We start from the raw sequence: 26778 nt of genomic DNA, 5'->3' as shown, positions 1-26778 counted from the left end.
CAGTCTTTGCTGCTATGGCTTCCCGAACACTTCACACATCTCCACGGGAAGGAGCATTTATTTTGTGCGTGTCCATACCTTTGGCATTTGGAGCATTTGCTTGGACTTTCTGCCTTCTTTTTTGGTTCGACTGTAATACACAGGTTGTAGAGTCGTTGGATGTCGAATATCGACTTCTTTTGCGTTTTAACCAGATATAATGGTATCGGCTTTCTCGTTTTGTTTGATGTCATTTTAGACACCTCAGCATCATCGATTCCCTGGAATCTCAGGTCATTTTTAATCAATTCCAGATCTGCGTCTATTGGAAGATGCGTAAATTTTCTTTTCCTCTTCCATCTGGTATGTGAAATACTCCTTCCCAAGTTGGTCGAAGAATTTAGTTATTTTTCTGTAGTCATCTACAGTTGTGGCTAAAATCTTGATTCCGTCTTTCACTACAGTAGCCCGGTTATAGCTGAATTTCTTGGTATTATTATTATATGAAGGTATGAGTAGAGGTAGAAACCTATAAACTCAATTAAAGAAATGAAAATATGAATTCCACAGTACAAAAAAAAAGGATAATAACACAATATGAACACTCAAGCACGGGCCCACCGGTCGAAACTGTTTTTGAAGGCATTCACGGATGGCGAGCCAACCATACTCTCTGGAAGGCGATTCCATAGGTCGAATACACGATTGCAAAGAAAATACTCTCTGCAAGGCAGCCTGAACTTTTCCTTCCGTAACTTGAAACGATGTCCTGGAAGTCGCTGGTCAGCATTTAGTTGGTACAGATGAGAAACGTCTACACCGAACATACCATTAAGCGCTCGGTATGTGGTGTTCAAGTCCCCACGTGTACGGCGGCTGGCAAATGATGGGAGGGAATTAGTCTCTCCTCGTAGGATGGGCGGGACCGACCGTAAGGAAGACGTGTAGCTCGTCGCTGGATTGTCTCTAGAAGCGTGGTATCACGGATTAGTGTTGGAGACCAGACAGGACCAGCGAACTCCAAGATTGGGCGCACGTAAGCTGTGTATAGTGTCTTACAAACCTGTATGTCGCTTCGAGGAAAGGCTTTCTGAATCATATACAACACTTTTTTGGCTCTGTTGGTGTTGTGCAGAATATGCTCCGACCAGGAAAGATTTTCAGAGATAATAACACCAAGGTCAGAATGCGTCTTCGTGGTATAGAGAGCTTTTGAGATCTCTACCCAATCTGATGTACCCATCATCGTGATGGGTGGGATTTTATCCCTTTTTGGCACTCCCGTTGTCTTCTTGACGGTCTCCTCATCAAAAGAGGAGCGGTATCAGAACGATTTGAAGTATTGATCTAAGAAATAAGACTTTTCGAAGTAAAGTAAATAATTTATCAAAAACTCACATCAATTAATTAAATATTCAAATTGTTCACCATTAGCTTCCATACAATGAAATAAGTTTTGTTCGAAACGATGGCGCACATTTTGCAGCATTTCTGGAGTGATTTGACGACATTCGTTCACTATACGTCTTCTTAAATCTTCTATGGAATCGGGCTGTGTAGAGTAAATTTTACTCTTCAAGGGGCCCCAAAGAAAGAAATCTAGTGGTGACAGATCTGGCGATCTGGCTGGCCATTCAGTGGGACCCCTTCTTCCAATCCATCGATTTGGAAATCTTTGATCCAGATATTCTCGAACTGGTAAGGCGTACTGTGGAGGAGCTCCATCCTGCTGAAACACAATCTGATCTTCCACATAATTTCACGCATTGTTTTCAATAATTTCCGTCAAACAGGAATCGACCTGTCCGAGCATTTCTATCGAAAAAATTTATTTCGTCTGTAATCTCGTCTGTTTCGTTTTCAAATGGCCACCCTGTATAATATTCGAAGTAGAAAGAAAAAGGAAGTAAATAATAAAAATATTGATTTTAATGGTATTGAATATGAAGAATTTATGAAACTGATTAAAGAAGCTACTTATGAAGAAGTAGATGAAGACGAATTAGCGTCAATGATTAATCAAGTTAATGAAGAGGAATTAGATGAATGTTTAGAGCTCTTGAATACTCATGATAAAAATACTAATAATCCGAATCAGAATATTAATAATGATAATAATGAAGGAACTCACTTGAATGAAAATAATAATAATGATGATAATAATGAAGGTAATATTGAAAATGATTTGAATCAAGATAATGATGATGAAAATGATGATTTTACTGTCCATAGTAACGTAGAAAATCCAATTTTAGAGTTACCATATACGGAACGATGTGTTAATGCATATCCTTTGCAAATTATTTTTAAAATAGCATCAAATTATAACGTTACCAAAACGAAGTTATTTGGAGATAAAATAAGATTTCGTGTTTTGATAAATTCAATTGATAATGATTTATTTAAATTCATTAAAGAATATGTTCGTCCTGAAAAACCTTACACGATATATTTTCAATCCGAAGAGCTAGAAGAATCCCTTATTAGAATCCTACAAGATAAATTTGATCATAAAACTATTAAATTCAAAATTTCTAAAATATTTGTTGAAGATGTTGAAGATAAAGAAGAACAACTTTTACGAATCCAACAATATCATGAAACTAAAACTAGACATCGTGGTGTGAGCGAAAATTTAATTAGTTTAAGACGAAAATATTATTGGCCTAATATGAACAAAGATGTGCGAAATTGTATTAACTCATGCGAAATATGTCAAAAGAGTAAATACGAAAGAACTCCTATACAACTTCAATTCAAACCTAACCCTATAGGATGTTTATTGTGATACCATAAGATTTGTTTAAGTATAGTAGATTCATTTTCAAGATTAGGACAATGTTATCCTTTAATTCAGAAAACAGGAACGGAAATAATTGATAAATTAATAATGTATTTTAGTCATTATGGTGTACCCTCTAAAATCACGTGTGACCACGGACTAGAATTTAAAAATAGTGTCGTTCAAGATTTTTGTAAAGTACATAAAATCGAAATTCATTATCACAAATTACAATCCAAATTCTAATGCAATTGTGGAAAGATTTCATTCAACACTAATTGAGCAATTACGTACCATTGATGATAAAAATTCTACTTTTCAAAATAAATTAGCTCTTGCTTTATTAAGTTATAATAATTCCAATCATTCGAGCCTAGAAATGACTCCAATGCAAATTATCAAGGCAGATTTAAATTATTCATTACCCATTGAAAAAACTCATAATGAACAAATACAAGATTATGTGGAAAATTATGTGGAAAATCTCAATGATATTTCGAAAGAATTAGAAAAAAGAAAGCATAAAAGTATTAATCGTTTGGAAAAATCAAAAAAGGTCCGCTGAAGTAGACCATCCATTAAATGATAATCCTACTTATATTAAAAATCCTATTACCAGAAAACTAGATCCGGTATTTAAAAAGATAGATGCTCGAGAAATTGATTCACATCATATTCAAGATGAAAAGAATAAGCATATTTATCATAAAAGAATTCTCAAACAACGAAGGAAAAAATAGTTTATTTTGTTTCAGGCCTGATGCTCCTGAAAACGAGCTTCCTTCTTATATTATGCGAAATAATAATTTTGATCAATCCCTTTGAAATAATTCCAATAGAAAATAATATTTTGCTAGGAAAGGCTTACGTAACAAGAAAGAATTTGCAATTAATCTATCATATTGATTTAAAAAAGATACAAGATATAATTCTTAAATATCAAGTAGAAATTGAAGCACTGAAGCATCAACAGTTGGGTTTTGCACGAGGTTTTGCAGCTACAGCTAATTACGAGTACTTATTACATTCTAATCAGATTAATACTAATACGTTCGAGGAACTTTTAAATGAAAAAACTAGAATTAAAAGAGGATTAATTAACATTGGTGGCAAGATTTCGAAAATACTATTTGGAACATTAGATTCTGATGATGAAGAACTTTATAGAACTTATTTTAATAGCATAGAGAAAAATGAGAAGACACTCATGAAGAATCAAAAACAGATCGCGACTATCGTAAATGACCTTAAGGATAAATATAATGATAAATTTAAAAAATTAAATGATAATCTTAAATTATTGCAAATTTTACCAGCATTGAGGGATGTTCAACAAATGCATCTCGTGACATTTGAAATCAAAGATATTAAGAATACATTACATGAAATTCAAACAGCAGTTAGTTTCGCCAGATCACATCTCTTACATGAATCTATTCTACCGTATACAAAATTCGTAGAATTTGTCAAAAATGTCACTATTATTCCAATGCATCACATCAAAGATTACTATCAATTGTGTCATACCAAAGTTATTTTCAAAGACAAGATCTTACTATTTCTGATATCAATTCCAACAATTTATGAAGATAATCTTGATGTACATAAATTTCACTATTTGCCTCAAAACAATCTAACCCTTCCCTTTACCTATCCTTATTTGCTCTCACAAGAAGAGACATTAAAATGGTCAACAAGTGAATGTCATCCAGTCGAAGATAATTTCCTCTGCGATCAAGACTCATTATCCAAGCCTCCAATATGTATGGAAAATATCTTGAAAACCCACTTCGAAAATTGTACAAGAAGAAAAATGGTTCCTACGTCAAACCTCAAGTTATTAGAAGATGGAAATATCCTCTCCGTGGAAAATATAATACAAAAATTAAAGAAGATTGCCCTCATCAAACGAAATGGCATTTTGTTCCTCCAATCGCTATTATACGCACAAGTTGTGTCGTCAGTAATGGACAAAAAGAAATTTCCCCAACTGTTGTTATTAGTGAAGAAAAATTCATCGTTTTACCCAAGATGGTACCTAAACACAAATACTCCAAGAGAGAAGATGATGCTACAGAGGATGAAGAAATCCCTGATATACATTTAGAAGAGTTGGAAGGATGGAACTTCCAAAATAATAATCATACATTTTCAATAATTTTAATATTGATAATTTTAGCAATAATTGCATTTTTAGCTTTTAAATATTTTAATAATCATTTTAATTGTAAAGCTACTCCTTTGGGAGATACCTTTATCCATGGTGGGAAGGAATTACATAATCCTAACCCTTATTAACTCAAATTAGACTTTTGTTGGTTTCATATTTGAATCTACATATAGCCATACAATATTAATATTACGCAATAGTGCACCTGCATCCTTATCTCTTTTAAGATAACCCAATGTTATAAATATCAATTCATTCAGGATGCAAGAAGAGAATTAATTCAGAAGTCAATCAGTTACTCAGCTTGTCTCATTACATAGAGCCAAAGCTCGGTTACTAGGAGAATGAGAAGGAGCATTAGTTGGGACGGTATTAGAACCTGTCCCGCTGAAGCTCTGAGGAGAGATGGGCGTACACGCTGGAATGAGGAGGAGAATACCCTCCTGCTACGAGTACATTATATCGCGAAGGATTTGGAACATGAGAACAACAGAAACTACCGACAAATACTCACTAACATCTGGAATGAGATAAACCCCCAAAAACAGTCCTACACTAACCTACTGGCCAATCGAGTGAGATGGCTTTTAGAAAACGAAAAGTTCACTGAAACCGAACTTCACAACATTAAACTGAGCTGCTATCCCCGAGGTGCTTCATTTGACCCCAATCACATGGAAGAGAGTGTCCCTATTCAAGTCCCAGAATCACCAGAGCAGCGAATGTCCACAGCAGGTAAATTAGAGCGAGCGATATTAAAGAACTACTTACTCTATGCCGGAATGCCACCTGAAAATAGACCGAGAATACCGAGAATGAAAGGGTCAAAAAACATGTCTAAACGGGTACAGGAGACAAACGAAATCTTGAAAAAAATATTGCCCACCTGTAAGCTACAAGATATGGTAGATTTCGTTTACGCGGCCGCTATCACAGTATGCACAGAACTGGGAATGAGAATAAAGGAAGTGCTGTCTGAAAAAGATGAAAGACCACCACCTTGGAAGTGCCGCCTGGAAAAAAGATCAATGAAATGAGAAGAAACATTGGTATATTACATACTTACCTGAACACTGCATCACCAACCAGTAGAGTCGAAAAGCTGATACGCAAGATAGCTTCGGAGTTCAAAATCAAAGCCCGGAGCAGTAATTTCAAGGAAAGTATAAAAGTGATTAACGACAGGCTGAAACAAAAAATAAAGGCATTAGGGAGCAGACTCCAGCGTTATAACGAGCGAGTTAAAAGGTACAAAAACAACCAGTTGTACTACACTAATGAACAAAAATTCTTCCGTCGCCTGGAGCAAGAATTCTCAGAAGTGCAGAATGCGCCCACAGAAGTCGCCATGTACCAGTTCTGGAAGGGAATATGGGAGGAGGAGAGGACACACGACGACATGGTACATTGGATTGGGAGCGCAGAGGTTGACTCCACCAAATACCACATGGAGGACATAAACATCAGCGAGATGGACATAAGGGAGGCATTGAAAAAGACGAGCAATTGGTCGGCTCCTGGTGTAGTTAAAATTCAGAATTACTGGTGGAAGTACTTCACGGCAACACACAATCCCTTGGCGGGGCTGTTTCGTGATGCGCTCTTGGATCCCGCTAAGATTCCCTACTACTTTACACTTGGAATCTCTCACATGTTACCGAAGGCTAATAACAACACAATGGACCCTGAAAAATACCGGCCGCCAACAATCTATAAGATTTTAACTGCGGTTCTTACTCGTCATGTCTGGAAGCATGTGAACAAGTACGATATACTAGCACGACAACAGGGCGGATGTCGACGAGATGTCCGAGGATGTAAAGAGCTCTTGATCACTGACCTCATAATAACCAAACATGCCAAGAAGAAACAAAGAAATATATCTGTGGCTTGGATTGACTATCGAAAAGCCTTCGATTCCGTTCCACATTCGTGGCTAATAAAAATACTCCAACTATACGGAATCTCGCAGCAAGTCATCACAATTTTGGAACACCTGATGAAAACTTGGCGCACGCAACTGGTGATAAATAATTCTCGAACAAATTATAAAACCGCCGAAATCAAAATGAAAAGAGGCATTTTTCAAGGGGATACTCTGAGCCCTCTTTGGTTCTGTCTAGCCATGAACCCTTTGAGTAGGTTATTGAACAACCAGACCTATGGATATGTTGTTAAAAAGGTTACGATGAGGAAAATAAATCACCAGTTGTACGTAGATGATCTTAAGCTTTATGCCGCAAATGAAGAACAGCTTAGGAAGCAATTGAGAATAGTGGCAGAGTTCTCAAAGGCAATTGGTATGGAGCTGGGAATAGAAAAATGCGCCGTTCTACATGTGAAAAGGAGTCGCGTTCAGGGGGGAACCAGTATGTCTGTGATGGATGACCTAGCCCTTAATGAATCGATTCCTTTTTCTCCGTAAAAACTTACCGTTTCACCAGGCCATATGTCAGGAGGATGAAAACCTGAGTCCGTTGAATCTGGCAGGTCAGCTAGAAATGCCGCAGCACGCTCTGGAGACACTCTTGCAGGAATGGCGTAGTAAAGCACTGCACGGGAGATACCCGGGAACCCTGCAAAGTAATCATGTTGATAAGTCGGAATCACTTACTTACCTTATAGCAGGCTATCTGTTTCCCGGAACTGAAGGTAGAGTAGTTGCCATTAGAGCATGGGTTCTATACTCTTATTCTTCCTTTGACATTATCGGACATTATCATTGTATTATAAAGGGGGTCAAAATTAACATTTGCTAACACGGCCATACTGACCATTGAAACGTCCTCGTTTCACTTATCTTAATAACAAACAACATTGTTAAAGAGAACTTGTAAACATAAAACAGTTTAATCTTGTGTACATGGCTCTGTTTGATGCGCTGGCTCGCGCTGCGGCATTATTATAGGTGAAAAAAAGAGCCAAGCGAGAAAAAAAACCACCACCGCTTACATGCTCATAAGTTGAATGTAAATTAGAACTGAATAGCCAAGAATGAAAGAAAATCAAACCTTGCTAACCAAAAGAAACTATTATCAGACTATAGCATTGCTCAGAGGTATACCACACAGGACTTCGCCTAAGTCACGGGCATGCGTGTCAATACTACAGTTCAGATAAAATAAAAGCGAAACAATAAAGTGTAAATTATCATGATCTACCATATCATTGCTCAGAGGTATACCACACAGGACTTCGCCTAAGTCACGGGCATGCGTGTCAATACTACGCTTCAGATAAAATAAAAGCAAAACTAAAAACAATAAACTGTAACACCTGTTACACCTGAAAACAAAAATAAGCGAACCTCCCTGGTCTTCGCAATGACATTAAAACCATTCAAAGAAGCTAATATCTCAAGGCTATCAAGTTCGGAGCATATTAATTCAACTTAAATCGTATAAAACAGTATAAGATTTTGTAGTGCAATGATAGATACAAACATTAAACAGTTAACATTTTCACAGTTTCTGTTAGATACACTGTCACATTGAAAATTTCACAATTCACAAGGATCTTCAGGCCAAATTCTTAATTGTTCCTGGACTGCCGTGGTCGTTCTATTCTGGCCGCCTATCCTTTTCAGTACATATCGATCATTCGGTAAGACAGCCTTGATTTCAAAAGGGCCAATAAATTTTGGCTTCAACTTTCCTCCATTAGATAGTTGTGTCACTTCCATTACAACTTTTTGGTTAACTTCAAACGGGTAACTAGCTTTTCGGGTTTCATCGAATTTCTTCTTTGTATGCTTGGTTGCAACATTGAGCTTCTCCCTAAGAGCTCCTTTATTGACTTTTATTGGCTTTACTACTATATCGCTTAATAGGTTCATGATAGCTGTTAATCGTTTATTTCCCTCTATATATATATATATATGTATATATATATATATATATATATATATATATATATATATATATATATATATATATATATATATATATATATATATATATATATATATATATATATATATATATATACAGGGTGTGGCGTAATGAATGGATAATATGGAGCCTGCAGGTAGAGGACTCTATGGCGGTTCAGAAAAATATATTTTACGTTTAGTAAAAGTGCCTTGGTTTTCGAGATATTCGAGATTTTCGAAAATTCAAGAAAATCACACCCTTAGCCACTCCTTTTGCAGGCAAGACTCCAAATGAAGGGATGTTTTCAAACTGTTTTTTGGATAGTATTCCTGGATAGATGCGCTATCGAATGTAAATTATTTTTTTTGAGGCGCATGAATAGTTTTTCATAAATAAAAGAATTAACTCAAACTTTTCGTTTTGCTTATTTTTTTTCCTAAGTTCAACCCAGCGTGGTGTGAAAAATAATATGGTTACTTGAGTGCCAAAGCGAGAGAAAACATGTCTGTTTCACTGAGATTCTGAAATGGTATAACTCACTCTATTTTCAGCATTAAATACAAAATAAATTTCTATTACAATGAGTCAAGGCAGAGTTTGACGTAAGCCTTTTTCTGTAATTTTTAGCAACTGAAATGAGACTTGCAAGCAGAATAAAGCAATTATTCATAAGAAGTTGTAGAGCATCTAGTACATCTCCTGATGCACACTTTGAACACTTTTTGTAAAACTCGATTCAATTAAACAATATTTTAAAATTGTTTTTTTCCCTCGTATTCTTTCATTATTAAGCCCTATAGTTATAAAGTTAATAGTTGTTAAGCGAATTTCAAGTAACGAAGTGAATTTTAGCACTTTTGTAATTAAGAAAAAAAGCTGAAAATTATTAAATTTTTATTACATTGAATCAAGACCGTTGTTACAAAAATGCTGAAATTTAATGCATAACTTGAAAATATTGATTTCACAACGTTGGGGTTCAATAATAAAAGAAAACGAGAAAAAAATAACAATTTTAAAATATCGTTTCATTGAATAAAGTTTCACAAATCACGAATGATGCTTAAATTGACCACCATGAGTTCTGATACATACTCTATAGTCTACACTTTCTAATAAATCATAGCTTTATTGCATAGATATCAACAATTTCAAAATGAGTATCGTTTCATTGAATTAAATATCACAAAAGAATCTCTAAGAGGCCATTATGAGCTTCAGTAAATGCTCTATACCTTCTTATAGACGATTGCTTCATTCTGCTTGCATTTCTCATTTTAGATGCTAAAAATTTTAGAAACACTGTTTACATTAAACTAGGCCTCAACTGATTGCAATAGGAATTTATTTTGTATCAAATGCTGAGAATACAGAGAGTTATACCATTTCGGAATCTCAATGAAACTGGCATGTTTTTTCTTGCATTGGCTCTTAGGTAACCATATTATTTTTTACACCGCGCTAGTTTGAACTTATGAAAAAAAAATTAGCAAAACGGAAAAGTTGAGTTAGATCTTTTTTTCATGAAGAACTATTCATGCCCCTCAAAAATAATGAATTACATTCGATAGATCATCTATCCAGGAATACTATCCAAAAAACAGTTTGAAAAAATTCCTTCATTTGGAGTCTTGCCTGCAAAAAGAGTGGCGAAGGGTGTAATTCTCTTGAATTTTCGAAAATCTCCAATATCTCGAAAACTAAGGCACTTTTACTAAACGTAAAATATATTTTTCTGAACCGCCATAGAGTCCTCTACCCCCTGGCTCAATATTATCCATTCATTACGCCACACCCTGTATATAGGGAAATATTTGTCAGTTATGTAAGTAGTAGTCTCGAAAGCTTAAGCTGAAGGAAAAAGAGTTTTACTTACCATTGTCGCTTTCCCAATAAATACCAAGACTCTATATATATATATATATATATATATATATATATATATATATATTGTTACGATCCGTTTCATTATACTTTCATTTCATATTATAAATTGATTTGTAATTCAAATCAACGAAATCGCAACTTATCAAAAATATTTAATTCTCAACTATAAAATAAGTGACTTTTCTCAAATTTATTCTGACTGACAATCCCATATCTTTTTTTTTATGTCTCCATGCCTTCCCAAAATTTCCTAACACAGCAAACTGAACGAAATTATTTTTAGAAAACTTAAACCATAACAAAATCCCCAAAATTAAAATATTTATTCCCCAAATTGAAAATTTTGGGAATAAACATTTTAAATTTAACAAACTGAATTTTACACAAAAAAAAAATTCATTAATTATTAACCTAAATCTTTTTTCTTGAACTTTTTATGATTTCTCCATTTTTTTCTCTTTTTCCTCCTTAAATAATTTTCTCCAATCCATTCCATTTTTTCTCTCACTCTTTGGATGATATTCACCCATTTTCTGTTTCTTGTGTAATTCCACAACAGGACAGTGAATTTTGCTTTTACTTTTCCATTGAAATTCCATTTTTTATCCCCTAACTTGATTATTTCTGACGTAGAATTTTCTTTGTACATGACTCCTTCTGATGTTTCATTTTGTGTTTCATCATTCTCCTCTATTTCATTCATGTCATCATCCAGTTGTTCCTGTACCTCTTTTCGAATATAATGCTTTGTAAAATCTAATTCCTCCTGATTTCGTCTGTCTGCTTTTCGTTCCATTGATAAAATATTTGTTTCTTTGTTCTCCATTCTCTCCGCACATTCTTTAATTTTTCTTTCTATTTCCATACCATTTCGACCAAATTTCCCAAATTGTTCATCCACTTTGTTGGAATGCTCATCAAATTTCTTAGAAAGTTCATCGAATTTCTTGTTCATATCTTCTCTCATCTTCAAAATAAAATGCAGTATAATGGAATTATTGTTTTCTTGAGCTCCAGCTAAATTCTTGTTTCTGGATTCCATATTTTGAATATTTCCATCACTCAAATCGCCCCACGTTGGTTGCACCATTTTGTTACGATCCGTTTATTATTACCTTTATTTTATATTATAAATAATATATATATATATATATATATATATATATATATATATATATATATTCGAATATATATATATATATATATATATTCGTAGACATTGATCCACTTCTTGATTGGTTTATATATATATATATATATATATTAGACTGATTCAAAAAAAATCGACTTTCTTTTTTTTCGAGGAACACACCCCTTATTATCTTCAGGGCACTGAAAAATGACGTCTGTGGAAATATTAGTCAAAAATCTTATTATTTAGAGGTCGCTCATCGAGGATTTCTATTTTCCCTACTAATAGCAGGGGAAAAAAATGTATTTCTAGTTAAAAAATTCCAGTTCGCAAACCAATGGACGGATTCCATTGAGCGATATATTTTTATGTAGGGAGTTAGGTGCTCTACAAAAACTGTCTCATATAATTTTTCCATAAAACGGCTTTTCGAAAAGTTATTAGAGCTTGAAATGAAATTTTTGTCGAAGTAGCTGTTTTTACTCGGATATTGGGGAGAAATTATTGGAATTTACTTTGAGAATCAGAATATAGTTCTGGAAAGATACAATTAATATGATTCTATGTAGATTCAAATAATTTATGACATCCTAAAATAGTCAACCTCAACAATTGTTAGAGAGTTAGAAATTTATACTGTTCAGAATCAAATTATTCAGCATCTATTATTTCTCATTCACTTGGGTCAGAAAGAATGATTAGTGTTTGTTCTTAAACCCAATACTTGTCTTCAGTTTCAGTCATAATGCAATTTTGTGTATTCATTATTTTTATAAATCCAAAATAGCCGCTGTCACAAAATAGGTAGTGAACTATCAATTTTTCAACAAATGTCTCGATATTTGTGGGATTGGTAGGTCTAATGATATTAGAAATAAGTCGCATATAGAAAGCATTTATTCGGTTGTGAAAAATAATATTGGTGTTGGTATATTCAACATCTATAATACATAATATGTTCTAAACAGATAATTTCAATTTTTTTTGTTGCAATCCGGAAAACGATGACGATGTTCGTTTATCAATTGTAAAAGAAACTGTAACTGTTTATTCTTCATTCTTCTTTTAGTAGTTATTGCATTCTTCAATTAAACCAATAACTCGATCCGCTGAATTGTTAACAACAGAATGATCCTATCATCTATATGTTACTTTCACTACATAATGTCTTCTTCAATGAAATCATATAGCGAGAATTTTGTGAATGCGGCCATTTTGGGTTTGCAAAAATAATGAATACACAAAATTGTATTATGGATGAAACTGAAGACAAGTACCGAGTTTAAGATCAAACACTAATCTGAAAGAGGGCACAAAACCAATCATTCTTTCTGACCCAAGTGAATGAGAAATAAGAGATGCTAAATAATTTGATTCTGAAGAGTATGAAACACTAACACCCTAACAATTGTTGAGGTTGACAATTTGGGGATGTCATAAATGATTTAAATCTAAATAAAATCATATCAATTGTAGCTTTCGAGAAAGATTTCCTGATTTTCAAAGTAAATTCCAATAATTTCTCCCCGATATCCGAGTAAAAAGAGATACTTCGACAAAAATTTAATTTCAAGCTCTAATAACTTTTCGAAAAGCCGTTTTATGGAAAAATTGTAAGTGGCAGTTTTTGTAGAGCACCTAACTCCCTACATAAAAATATATCGCTCAATGAAATCCGTCCACTGGTTTGCGAACTGGAATTTTTCAACTAGAAATAAATTTTTTTCCCCTGCTATTAGTAGGGAAAATAGAAATCCTCGATGAGCGACCTCTAAATAATAAGATTTTTGACTAATATTTTCACAGACGTCATTTTTCAGTGCCCTGAAGATAATAAGAGGTGTGTTTCTCGAAAAAAAAGAAAGTCGATTTTTTTGAATCAGTCTAATATATATATATATATATATATATATATATATATATATATATATAGTTATGAATAACGTATCCAAAAGTCTATTTTTAAAAAGAACTTATTTCTTTTTAGGATTGCCAATTATAATTAAAGGACAACTCGATAGAAAGGATATCGTTTTTATTTGTACAAGGAACAAGCAAGTGAATCTATCTAACGCTAGACATCAACTAACTATTTATTATTCGAATTATGAAAACGGAAAAGAGTCACAATCGGTGGTCACGCCTTGTGTCGTCTTCCAGGAATCCTGGGTTTCGGGTTCCGATGCGATTCCGTGTTTCTTGTGGGAAACGGTCTCGTAACACTTCCCCCCTTAGACTGGAACGTCCTCGTTATCAGTACCAAGGCCTTGAACGTTGCTCATCTCTAGGTGGATGATTTTCCTGGGACTGAACAGGAGCTCTTGAATTCTCGTTTTGTTTAACAAGATAGCAATTATTCCTAGAACCATGAGACAAAGTAATATCCCACTTAGGGCATAATGTGTCATGTGAATGACCGGATGCAGATACATGGGTTCATCTCGGAGTTTCTCAGCTTCTTGAATAATGGAGGTTGGCTCTCTCAAATGTTTCAAATGGAATTCGATTTTGTGGTTGAATTTCAATGTAATTTTTGAAATGTTTCTGAATGTGATATTGTAAATTGGTACTGTGTTGTCGAATATAGAATTTTCAATTATGATTTTGCAGTCGGAACTGAGCAAATTGGCTCCTTGAATGGATTTCTTCATTATGATTCCATGACAATCTTCTATTACTTCTTGGGTTTTCTTGAAGATGGTCAACAATTGTTTGTTTTTCAGTACGTGGGTAATCTTGAAGTTGTTTATTGACAAAGAAGTTTGGCACAGTTGAGGCTTTGTCAGGGTACAGGCTTCTTTTGTTGGTGCTTGAAAACAGAGTACTAAGGAGTTGCTTATTGATCGGCAGGCTTCGTCGGTCCAATATTCCTCATTTTTGATCTTAATCAAATACTTCTTTGGTGGTATTATCGCAATATCTTGATGATTGGGTACTGGGTACACTTGGGAGTAATTTGCAATGAATTGCTTAAGAATAGGGATTTTTAATAGGAATGTTAAGGATTTGTCTGTTCCTATGACAGATATTTTTGAAAATTCTAATAATTTGTAAAGATGAGCATTATTAATTGATGAAAGCTCTTGTGGTTTATAAATTTTCTCAAGATATTGTTCAATAGAATGGAGTTCTTCAACTTTGAAGAGTTCTAGGTTCGGTATTTCAAATATTGCAAAACTTATTGTTCTTTCTATCATAAGTAGATAGTTGAGTAATATTTTCGATTGAAATATAAGATTTTGTGTCCTAATCGTGAATTCTTCATTAGATTTTATTTTGTCAAATAATGACTGAGTCTTCAAAATATTTTCATTTAACAAAGCCACATCTTCTGAATATCTTTTAGACAAGTGATTGGCAAATGATGTTAATTTATCAATTCTTTCAATTTCATTATTTGCATTTTGATGAAGTCTTTCTAAGTTTTCATTAATGGTATTCAAATCATCATCGTCTAAATTTCCAGTGATAAATTTTATACCTTTTCCAATGAAATTCACCAAACCTCTCTTAACTTTGTAGTTGCCACTAAATTTATTCAAAATTTGTTCAACTTGATTGAGATTTGTTTGAAATTCAAGACATATTTCATGAGTGGATGTACTTAAAGTATTATGTTCATGTAATTTGTAAAAACTGTTTCTTAGCTGTTTGTAACTGTTTCTTAAATAAGAGACGTCAATCAAGAAAAGAAATTTGTGATAGTGATCTAAAATTTTTGCATTACGCAAGTTTTCTTCGAAGTATCCGTTATTGATTATTTTGGTGACCTGAAGGGCCTGGTTGGTTTGGGTCTGCATCAGCATTATTGGAATTCTGAAAAGAGAAAACGTTTTTCCTTAATTTCTTGACTTTATTAATATTTGCGGTAGTTTCTCGAGATTTTTCGGTTAAACCGCTGATTTTATTTTGTTCCTGTTGTTCAACAATGATTTTTTCGAAAGGAGGATCAGTTTTTCTAGGTCTTCCTCTTTCTACAAAAACTTCTTTTTGTTTCAAGTTTGGAGGGTCATTTCGGTTTTCATTCAATTTATCTAATTTCTTTTGAGATTTTTCCTTATTTCTCTCGTAAACTTGATCGAAAAATGGTAAAATTTCTTGTTTTCTTTTTTCGTTGTATTGTTCGTAAACCGTCATATTGAGGTCGAATTCAGGCAGTTTGTCATAAGGACCATAAAGTAAATAGAATGGTGAGTAGCCGGTGGCTGAATGAATTGATTGATTATAAATAAGTGTAGCTGAGATCATTAAATTTGAAGGATTTTCGTTAGGGTTCTTCAATTTTAAAATTCTTAATTTTTCCAAGATTGTAGAGTGAAATCTCTCAATTGGGGAATTAGAACTTGGATTATTTACTGTTGTGAAATGTAAATCAATTTTATTCAATTTGCAAAATTCTATGAAGGTTTTATTATGGAATTCTTTTCCTTCATCACATACGATTTTCTGAGGTATGTTATGATGTGAAAAGTAGTGACGTAGTTTATTCAGAATAGTAAGGGCAGTGCCATCCTTTACTACGTAAGATTGGGCATATTTGGAAAATAAGTCACTAATCGTTAAAAATTTTGAGTTTTGGAATGAGAATGTGTCTATGTGTATAACTTCAAAAGGTCGTTTTGCCAGAAGTGGTCCTGAAAATTTTAGTTTATAAGGTTGTCTCTCGTATTTTGAACGAAGACAGAGCTCACATTTATTTATGAACGAGGTAATTTTATTTTTCATTCTAGGCCAATAATACTTCTTAGAGAGTTGGTTAAAAGTTTCTGATATTCCGTTATGATTTTTGTCATGATATTCTGAGATTATTTCGTTTTGATTTTCTTCTCGTTCTACATCTAATAAATACAGATTACTTATGTAGAGTTTGACTGAGTAGTTGAAAGATTCTTTACAAAATCGAATAAAAGGAAGTCTTAAATTTTTATCTCTGAAAAAAATTCCGTAGGTTTCAGTGGGTCTGAAAACTTCTTTGAAAAGTGTAGTCAAATCATTTTCTATACAATTCAGTTTGATAGTAACATTATACGTATTTTTTCCAAAAGGTTTCGTGTATTTTAAATTGTACTGTTCTCCGATATTAAGAATTATTCTATTTGGGTAAATATTGACTGGGGAATCTGTAATGGGTATTGCTTTCCCGTTGTCGTCTTGGGTTGAATGAATAGTATTAGCGGAATCGTTATCTTCGTTTCGATTTTCGGAATTGTTGAGGATATTTTGATTATTTTCTGAATTTAAAATGTTTTCTACTTCTTCATCTGCTAGAACAGGTATTTCGTTTACATTCGCTAATACTGAAAAGATTTCGACGTTCAAATCGTCATCGGAAAGTAAAGAAAGATTATCGTTTTCCCGATTATTGATTTCAACTCTTGAAAGTGCGTCTGCTACTTTGTTTTCTTTGCCTTTCGTATGCACGATATCGAAATCGAATTCTTCTAATTTTAGTTTCCATCGAATAAGTCTTGAATTTGGTTCTTTTATTTTATAGAGCCAGACAAGTGGGTTATGATCCGTTTCTACAGTAAAATGTTGACCGAAAAGATAGGGCCGGAAATGTTTTGTGGAATCCAATATTGCTAATAATTCTTTCTCGATTGTCGAATAATTTCTTTCGGCTGAATTCAATGTTCTAGAGTAATATGCTACTGGGCGATTAGACTGGGATAAAACACTTCCTAAAGCAACGTTTGATGCGTCTGTTGTCAATTTGAAAGGTTTCTCGAAATCTGGATAAGTTAGAATTGGGGCATTTGTTAATAGTTCTTTACACAACTGAAATGATGATACATAATCTGGATCTTCAGGTTTTACCTTTGCGCCTTTTTTCAAGCACTTTGTCATTGGTGAAACGATATGAGCAAAATTTTTGATGAATCGGCGATAGTAACCTATCAATCCTAAGAATGATTTTATTTCTTTCGTATTCCGAGGTATTGGGTAGTTTTCGATCGCTTTCAATTTGGAAGGATTCGGTGCTATTCCGTCGGGAGTTATTACATGTCCCAAAAATTCAACATTTTTACTTAGAAATTCGCATTTATTTAGTTCGATTTTGAGATTGAATTCTTTTAGTTTTTGAAAAATTAATTTTAAATGATAGATGTGTTCTTGTAAAGATTTGGAAAATATTACAATATCGTCCATGTACACAAAACAAAATATGTGGAGATACTTTTTGAATACATCATCCATGACTCTTTGAAAAGTACTTGGTCCGTTTTTCAAGCCGTAGGGCATACGAACGTATTCATAGTGTCCGTTGTTTACTGTGAAGGCCGTTTTTTCTATGGAATCTGGGTCCATTTCAATTTGGTGGAATGCTTTGGCCATGTCCAATGTTGAAAAATAACAACTTTTTCCTAAATTGTCTAAGATTTCTTCAATTCGGGGTAGGGGATACTTGTCTTCTACCGTTTTTTCATTCAAACGACGATAGTCGATTACCATTCGATACTTTTTTTCGCCGGATGCGTCTTTTTTCTTATTGACGATCCATACGGGGGCACTATAGGGTGAAATTGATGGTCGTATAATTTTATCATCAAGCAATTTTTGTATCTGTTCTTGGATAATTCCTTTCATACTATGAGGGTGTCTGAAGGACTTCACGTAAACTGGTTCTTCATCTTTTGTTCTGATTTTGTGTTTGACTGTGTTACTGAATGAAAGATCACAATTTTCATTATAAAAAATATTTCTGAATTTACTGCAAAGTTTTAGAATTTCTCTCTTTTCTTCCGAATTCATGTGTTCAGTTCTAATATGTCTGGAAAATTTAAAATTTCCATTTTCCGCGGGTGGTTCTGATATTTCCGCTTCGAATAAAGATTGAACAGGTATTCTTTCTGAGAAATTTATTTCGGTACTTTTTATTGGTTGAGGGATTGGTATACAACATAATCCGTCTTTCGCGTGGGCAATACATTCTGGGGTTGAAAATTCCTTGAAGTTCAGTTCTGGTATAATAACATCGCCATTTTCGATAGAAACTGGTATTTTGACATGATTTTTCGCAGTGAATTTTCTAGGTTTAATTTTGGAATTGGAATATTCGAGATTGAAAGGGATTTTTAAGCCATTAATTTCTAAAGTGTGTGTTTGATAATCGATTTTTGCTCCTAGTCTTTGTAAATCGGAAGTTCCTAATAATGCGTCGAATTTTTTATGCCAATCAACTACATGTAAATGAATATTTTCATAGATCCCTAATTCGTATAAAATGGGGATATGTAAATTGTCATCTGATTCAATAGTATTTCCTAAGCCAGAAACACTGAATGGTTCTTTGAAGAGGAAATTGAAAAATTTTTCATAAGCTGGTTTTTTATTAATTACTGAATTTGTTGCACCTGAATCAATAAGAATTCTTAAATTTACTTCTGGAAGGTAAATATAGGGCAATTTTGACTTAATCTTAACACAATTCAAGTCTAAGTATTGTTTGTTTCTAGGGCACATGACTGAAAATTTTCATCTTCATAATTTTCTTCAAACTCTTCTTGAGGGTTAACGAATTCATTTTCCGCATTTTCCGGGAAATATTCTGTCATATTTTCGTCTGAATTACAATTCTCCGATTGAACATTAAATAGTTCTTCTGAGATGAAATTGGGTTTTTGTTGAATTCCCGTTCTTCTGGTGGAGATAGACATGGGTGTTACCGGTTGTTTGAAAGTATTTCTTGTGCTAATAGACATGGGCGTAGGCTTTGGTTGAATCTTATGAAAACTTGATCCTGGTTTTGTCCCGAAAACTTGTCGATTTGTTGGAAATTTTGGATTATTAGTGATCGGTTGATTAATGGGGTATGGAAAACCTTTTTCATTAGGAATTCGTGCAGGAGTATTATTATAATTTTGCTGACTGAAAGTAGGGGTATTATTATAGTTTTGCTGACTGAAAGTAGGTTTTTGAGTAACAAATAAATTCTCTCTATTTGAACTACTGTTTTGTTGTCGATAAATTGGTTTTTTATCATTATCTTGAGTTTTTCTTAAGAATTCACAATATTCCCACTCTTGCTTTCTATTATCGTAAAATTTGCATCTGTTTATACATTCTTCAAGAGTTTTAGATTCGAAATTGCTTAAATATGACCGATATGGTTCTAAGAGTCCAATTTGGAAAGTTTTGAGGGCTAATTTTTCTACATCTTGTTTTTTGTAGAGCAAATAATTTGGATCTTGTGTATTGAGTGTTAGGTATTGTAAAAGGTCATTCAAGTTCTTTGAAATTCTACTGTAAAATTCGAAATAACTTTCGTTCTTTTTCTGAACGGATTGTGTTAATGCAGAAATCAATAGGTCTTCATTTCGTTGATCTCCGTATCTTTGCAATAATGATCGTCTGATAGTGATCCAATCCGTAGCATTTTGGAAAGAAATGAAATCTCTCGCTTCTCCTTTAATTTTTGATCTTATTGTGAAATTTAAGGCGTAAGTAAGATCTGGAGTTAACCTTCCTTGGAGATGTATAAAAAGGTTGTCTATTTTATTGATGAATATTGATAAATTTTGACCTGGAGAAAATTCAGGTATTGAGTTCAAAAGTAATTGTATATCTTGTCTTGACATTGCGTCAACTACAGGTGGGTTAGAAGAAGTTTGGTTATTCATTTCGAGGTTTTCAAAATTTCTTCTTGAAGGATATGGTTGGAATCTTCTATTTCTAATTGATTGATTGTTCGAAAAATTTGTTTCTAATTCTGATTGGTTATTCAAAAAGTTTGTTCCTAATTCTAATAATTCTGAATCTTCAGCGATAACTTCTAGTACGCTTGAAGAATCGGTATCTGTCATTTGAACTTTGGGATTCTGGGTTTAAGGAAAGAGATTGATGGACTTACATCACCAAGATATGCATCCTAGAGTGTGTAGTTCCTTCTTCTTAATCGAAGTGGATCGAGTTGATGGTCTTCCTTCTGGATGAAGTGGGTAGAATTGATTCTCTGCTGGTTCGATGTAGTTTCTTGGTGATACCGCACAAAGACTTGATAGTCACCGGGAGTTCCTCGAACACTCTTCGAACAGCCTGGCCGGACGAGTCCGTATTCACTTATGGAAACTGATTTTAGTTTTTTTCTTTTCACTAAAACCCCGTTGCGATATCCTGTTCGCAGCGCCAGTTATGAATAACGTATCCAAAAGTGTATTTTTAAAAAGAACTTATTTCTTTTTAGGATTGCCAATTATAATTAAAGGACAACTCGATAGAAAGGATATCGTTTTTATTTGTACAAGGAACAAGCAAGTGAATCTATCTAACGCTAGACATCAACTAACTATTTATTATTCGAATTATGAAAACGGAAAAGAGTCACAATCGGTGGTCACGCCTTGTGTCGTCTTCCAGGAATCCTGGGTTTCGGGTTCCGATGCGATTCCGTGTTTCTTGTGGGAAACGGTCTCGTAACAATATATATATATATATATATATATATATATATATATATATATATATATATATATATATATATATATATATATATTATTCGTAGACATTGATCCACTTCTTGATTGGTTTATGTGACAATATTGATGAACATCTGATAATCTGAATTCTGAATGATATGAACATGGAATATAAATTTAAATTCACACATGTTTTTCATCATCTGGGAACTTAAGCTTTAGTCAATACTCAAATAATGAACGGCAAAAATTTTGATATCTGTGATGGTGGATATTTAATGGCAAAGGAGAAGCATTTAGATTTTCTGCTCCCCGAAATTGAGAATATTTTGCTTAAAAAAAATGTGTAATATCAAAAGCTATTAGTAAAACCTATTCCATCGGAAGAGCAGTGCAACGGGTGAAAAAATTAATTAACAGACTATTTCCCTGTTTCTTTATTATTTCTTCTCTGTTTGGTGTGGAAATTGTTTTTTGCCTATAAAAGTAACGTTATAGCATCAATTATTAGAGAGATATGGAAGAAGCGTATAACGCCGAAGTACGCTAATAACGTTATGCGGTAATGGAATAACGTCTTGCGCTATCTGGCTCAGATTTTAGTCGTATATACGACTACGATTCGAATCTTCCATATGGAAGATTCGAATTTACGTTATAAGCGTAAGCCATAGATGATAGTAAATGTCAAAGTTTGTTGTCGATATAGGTTTCTAATGCTTTTTGGGTTGAATTTATGCTGTTTTTGTGGATTATGTGCGTTTATATGGATGCATATCTACAGGAATTGTTTGTGGAGTTGGATTAAACTATATTGAAAAATACCTTTTCACAGTGATGCTTTCATAATTTTAAAATTTATGGACATGGACCTATAAGTGGCAACTATAGTTACCAAGAAAAAATATTACCTGGAGGATATGTAGAGATAACGTGAAATTATTTGTGTACTGCTTTACTGCCATCAAGCTATAAGCCAATGTCCAATCCAGATGTTTCTACTTTTATGAGTCTTAATAAAAAAAAAACTCGAATTGAACCCTTTTATTTCCTATTGAAAACAAGTTACATAGTTCATAATCATCAATATGGGATTGAAATAGGTACGCAGAATTAAACACTAGGATGGAAATTTCAATTTTCATTCGACTCTTCCTTTCATGTGACCCATTAATTGAAGATATACACTTTTACCTTTGGTTATTTGGTTATTATTGAGGAACTCATTTCGTCTCTTCTGCTACTATTCTCTAGAATAAAGTTCGATTCATTGTCAGTTAAGTGGCCCCTGTTTCAGAACATAACCTATAAGAAGTGCGCAAGGGAAGAAAACAATGTTAATTACGGTAACGTGCTACGTTATCCACCCGTAAATAGAGACTTGAAGTGCAGCCATGAACGTAAACGTTAACGTTATAATTGACATCTATGCATTCTCATTCGTCCGTTTTTAACGTTAACGTTAGCGTCAGCTTTACGGCCTACGTAAACTAGCGTCTCCCACGTATACCTTAAACATCGACGTACGTTAACCGAACGTTAAACGAGTAGCACCGATGACTCGCGAATGGCCGAATTTTGATTGTTAAATGCAATTCTCGATAACCTCAAACTGTCATTGTTTACATTTCCTGTGTATTTTCTCATAATGAACGAAAATTATAGGAAATCAGCAGTGATTTGAAAGTTATCAAAAGGATTAAGTTAAATTACTGTGTTATCAGATTACATTCAGTACATAAGGAAATAGCTGAAACTACACTGCAATTCTGATGTCTCTAGCACTTGAACATTTCATTGATAATAAAATACTTCCAAGCTAAAAATTCTCTTTATTAGGCATATAAATCATTAGAACATCAATATTCCAAATGTTATTTCAGCTGTCGGAACTCAATATTAGATAAAAGAGAGTTCACGCGAAACGAAAGCAAAATCAAATTAATAGGTTATGTTTAACGTCTGACGTTTCATGATGACAGCACTTCAACTCAAATTTCATTATAACACGTAAACGTTATATCTGACGTTACTTCTCACGTTAACGTTTACGTTCAGGCTAACGTTCTGTGCGCACTTCAACTCTCTAATTACAGGATGCGGTAACGTTAATACCGCCCGTTATTCTGAAAATGGAAATACGCATGAGGAAGGTTACGTGGTTAACTTTGTGTGACGTTATTGAAATATCATAGTTATTAGTTACATGGTTATCGTCGCCAAAATATGGTTATCCAAGTAACTACAACTAAACCATAGTTCACCACTAGCGCCAAAATTCGCCTTTATTCCAAACATTTTCTGATCCAGAGATCCCAAAGAAGTTATTTCAATGGATCTTTTGAAAAGGGCCACCCTATATATTTTAGTTGGTATCAGAAGACGTCATTTTTCGAATATAATATGTTTATTGCTTGATAATTTTCTTATGAATACTGAAGAAAAGTTGATTCGATAAATATATGATTGAAATGAGATAAAGAATCGCGGCACAATGCTCCAAAAATGAGTTTCGATAAGGACTCTTTTCTTCATTGGTAATACATCATTCCGAGTTAGTCCTCGCTACCCTTGCTTTTTTCGAAATGAGAACGCTAAGCCTACTAGTTTCTGATCAATGAATATTCAAACCCCTATAATTCCTAAGCAGTTGAATCGATTTTCACCATAGACCTATAAAACACATGGACGCGCCCTTCCAGTGAGTTTCAATAGCCACGAGTGCGGCCAACATGAGATGGGCAAGAAAACGTTCCTTAGAACGCCTTAGCGCTAAGCGCATACGATTTATTTCGATTTTTTTTTATATAGGGAAAATTTAGAAATGGAATTTGCTTAGAAATATTTCGATAATTGATTATAAACATAATTTTTTTAATTTAGGTATTAATTTCCGAGCTATATTTGTATATTGGCGCCCGTTAGAGATAAAAACAAGTACCTATAATCGAATAAAAAAATTGAACGAATATTAGTATCATTTAGATTGCGTTTAATGATCCAATTAAAACTAAAGAGCACAATTTTTGCTTTCGGCAACTATTCCTCGGAAAATACAACGGATAAGTTTGTGGAAAAATTGATTCGAATAAAAACAATTGAGCACATTTTTAGCCAACACAATATTCTGATTTCTTGTTGGTTCAATATCTGATAAAATATTTCATTGATCAAAAGGTTGAAAAATAGACATTACATTCAGCATACTAATTTTCTCTTCTAATCTCAAGTGCTTGAGTATTATTTTATCTAGATGAGAAAAGAATTGACATACATTTATTGATTTGAAATGAATGATTCAACTATGATATAATAAATCGATTAATACATTCGAAGTTACTATACCTGTGAAATTTCACTTTATCTGTCGTTTCAACTCATTTCGTACCATTAATTGCACTCTACGAGGACACCATTATTACTTTCATAATAGAAAAAGGATACGACATTCAAAGTTGGTCTAAAATTGATGAGAAAATTCTGAAAATTTCGATAAATACAAAGTGCAAACGAATGTTTTGCCCATACTAGATCTATCTTATTTCGGCCGCACCCCCTCTCTCTCTACGCCGTGTCCATGTGTTTAATATGTCTATGATTTTCACCCAGTTTTCAAACCGATATATTATCTAACGAATCATTAACTTCAAGTTTTTTTTTTCAGACTAAGATATTGCCTTTGAATAATGATGGAAACGAAATTCTGATTACACAATCACTGGTCACTCTCTTGTCGCATTTTCCAGAAGAAATGAAAGAAACTGAAGGATTAAATATAATACAATCCTTGATGACAACGAAATCACTAAAGCATTTGGGAAATGATCCGAATTTTGTTAATGATATCTGTAGAATAAAGAATAGTGGCCTTTGCCAAGTGATAGCTTCTAAAATTCTTCAATAAAAAACACTTTCACTGAGTACTTCTTTTATTATCTAATTTGATAAAATAATTTCCTTTTCAACAGAATATTCAATTTAAAATTTCAAAATGTAATCATCCTACAGTTGTTTCACCATATTTCAATTTTCGCAAACCTTTAGAACTGAACGAATGCTGGAAAAAAAAATTATTAGTGGCAATATAGGTCATAAATACATGACATCACCTCTCCCCGGCATGCATCAGGTGAAATGCTTCATTTATTTCACTGAAACTCAGAGTGTGAGAGATGAATTCGTCTAGGAGTAATTTTTTGGATAAATACTCATCTACCAGTTTCGGCACACTGTCTCGACTTTTCCAACCTGAAAATGATATTTAATATGTTCTCAAAATTTTATTTACTGTTTACTGATTGAATAACAAATGAACATGAACAGAACGAAGACGTTATTTTCGTGATGAATTCATCTTCGAATTGAACAAATCTATTGATATAAGTAGAATATACAGTATGTATTTGAATTATTTTACGATTCATAATCAAGGAAGGAATTGAATAAGGGCTGTCTGAATTTTATTATTATTAATAACAAGATTGAAGGAATTGTTTGAATTTTTTGTTGCTTTCTTTTTGACTTTGTTTTATTTTTATTGTTCATTAATTAGGCGAGACAAGTGGTTTCACTTATCGCCTTCTTCTGCTTTATCCGGAACTCTGATTATAGATATAAATTTTTTGTAATACAATGTAATAGTCCGAATAAAGTTATTATTATTATTATTATTATTAATAACAGGTTCCCTCATAGGAAGAGAAATGATACAAAAAATACAGGCTTCAATAACGTTAAGGAATTTAGAAAAATGTGTGCTAATTGGTGCACACTGAGAGAAATTTAAAAACAGTTCATGGACTTCAGTATCCAGCAAAATTAAAGATTATTTATCGCTACCGCGATAGTGCACGGAACATCTGTGCTAAGATAATACTGTCAATGATATAAAGGAGTCCACACACTGAGAACTGAGAACTTATGTCTTCAAATGATAATAAAATAAAAATCCACGAAAACCACGAAGTGTTCTTGGGATTCCCAAGAGAACAATCGGAGAGAGTAGTGATACAAAAACTGAACCAAATTGTTGGTAGCATAACCGGCGACTTTGATGAACAGCCACAAATTCCTAAAAAACTACAAATGGACGTACATAACCAAGATATAACAATGGAAGCAGACCATTAACTCAGATCGCAGATCGTAACAAAACGCAAAAGATCTCCTTCAACGACCCCTAGTCCAACTATTACCCCAACAGAAAACAGATTCACACTCTTACAAACAGCATCATCTAAATCATCTTCAGAACTCAACGAAAGTACCACTGTTCAAAGTTTAGTGCGGAGAATAAATGGTTGGCTTCTTCTGGATGGTTCCCTGAAACCGACATGGTTTCTGGGATGTTCAACTCCGATACGAGTAGAAAATGTATGTAATTGAGCTAACACATTTTCAGATGATGAAAAAAACTCTGATTGCGACGACGATAGTGACAACTGCGATTGTGAAAGCAGCGAGGAATCGGACTTGGACTAGAAAATGTAATACACTGATATAAAATATAACTTGATTCAAGAGACTGATTTTGAAGAAAC

The 26778-nt window shown here is 33.5% G+C and overlaps 2 protein-coding genes and 1 long non-coding RNA gene across 5 annotated transcripts in view; 1 reads left to right on the top strand and 2 right to left on the bottom strand.

The window, feature by feature from the left end:
- Positions 1-25158, top strand: part of LOC123307882 — a 98606-nt gene extending 73448 nt beyond the window's left edge. For 2 of the 3 annotated variants that reach the window (XM_044890366.1, XM_044890359.1), the window contains one exon: positions 24903-25158. In XM_044890366.1, coding sequence (XP_044746301.1) covers positions 24903-25142 — 240 coding nt within the window. In that variant the 3' untranslated portion in view covers positions 25143-25158. The remainder of the gene's footprint in view (positions 1-24902) is intronic. The other variant, XM_044890384.1, reaches the window with a different exon arrangement.
- Positions 5829-7581, bottom strand: LOC123308141. Its single transcript, XR_006537061.1, has 3 exons — positions 7365-7581; positions 5998-6117; positions 5829-5944 (listed from the first exon to the last, which is right to left on the bottom strand). It is a non-coding gene; the product is annotated as an uncharacterized LOC123308141 (long non-coding RNA).
- LOC123307937 (alcohol dehydrogenase class-3) overlaps positions 25150-26778 on the bottom strand; it is a 92293-nt gene continuing 90664 nt past the window's right edge. The window contains exons 6-7 of the mRNA XM_044890443.1: positions 25348-25486; positions 25150-25295 (exon numbers count right to left, since the gene is read on the bottom strand). Coding sequence (XP_044746378.1) covers positions 25262-25295; positions 25348-25486 — 173 coding nt within the window. The 3' untranslated portion in view covers positions 25150-25261. The remainder of the gene's footprint in view (positions 25296-25347; positions 25487-26778) is intronic.

Source organism: Coccinella septempunctata, chromosome 1 (genome assembly GCF_907165205.1).
Source record: "Coccinella septempunctata chromosome 1, icCocSept1.1, whole genome shotgun sequence".
In the NCBI taxonomy this organism is placed as follows: Eukaryota; Metazoa; Arthropoda; class Insecta; order Coleoptera; family Coccinellidae; genus Coccinella; species Coccinella septempunctata.
This window is presented reverse-complemented; position numbering and strand designations above follow the sequence as displayed.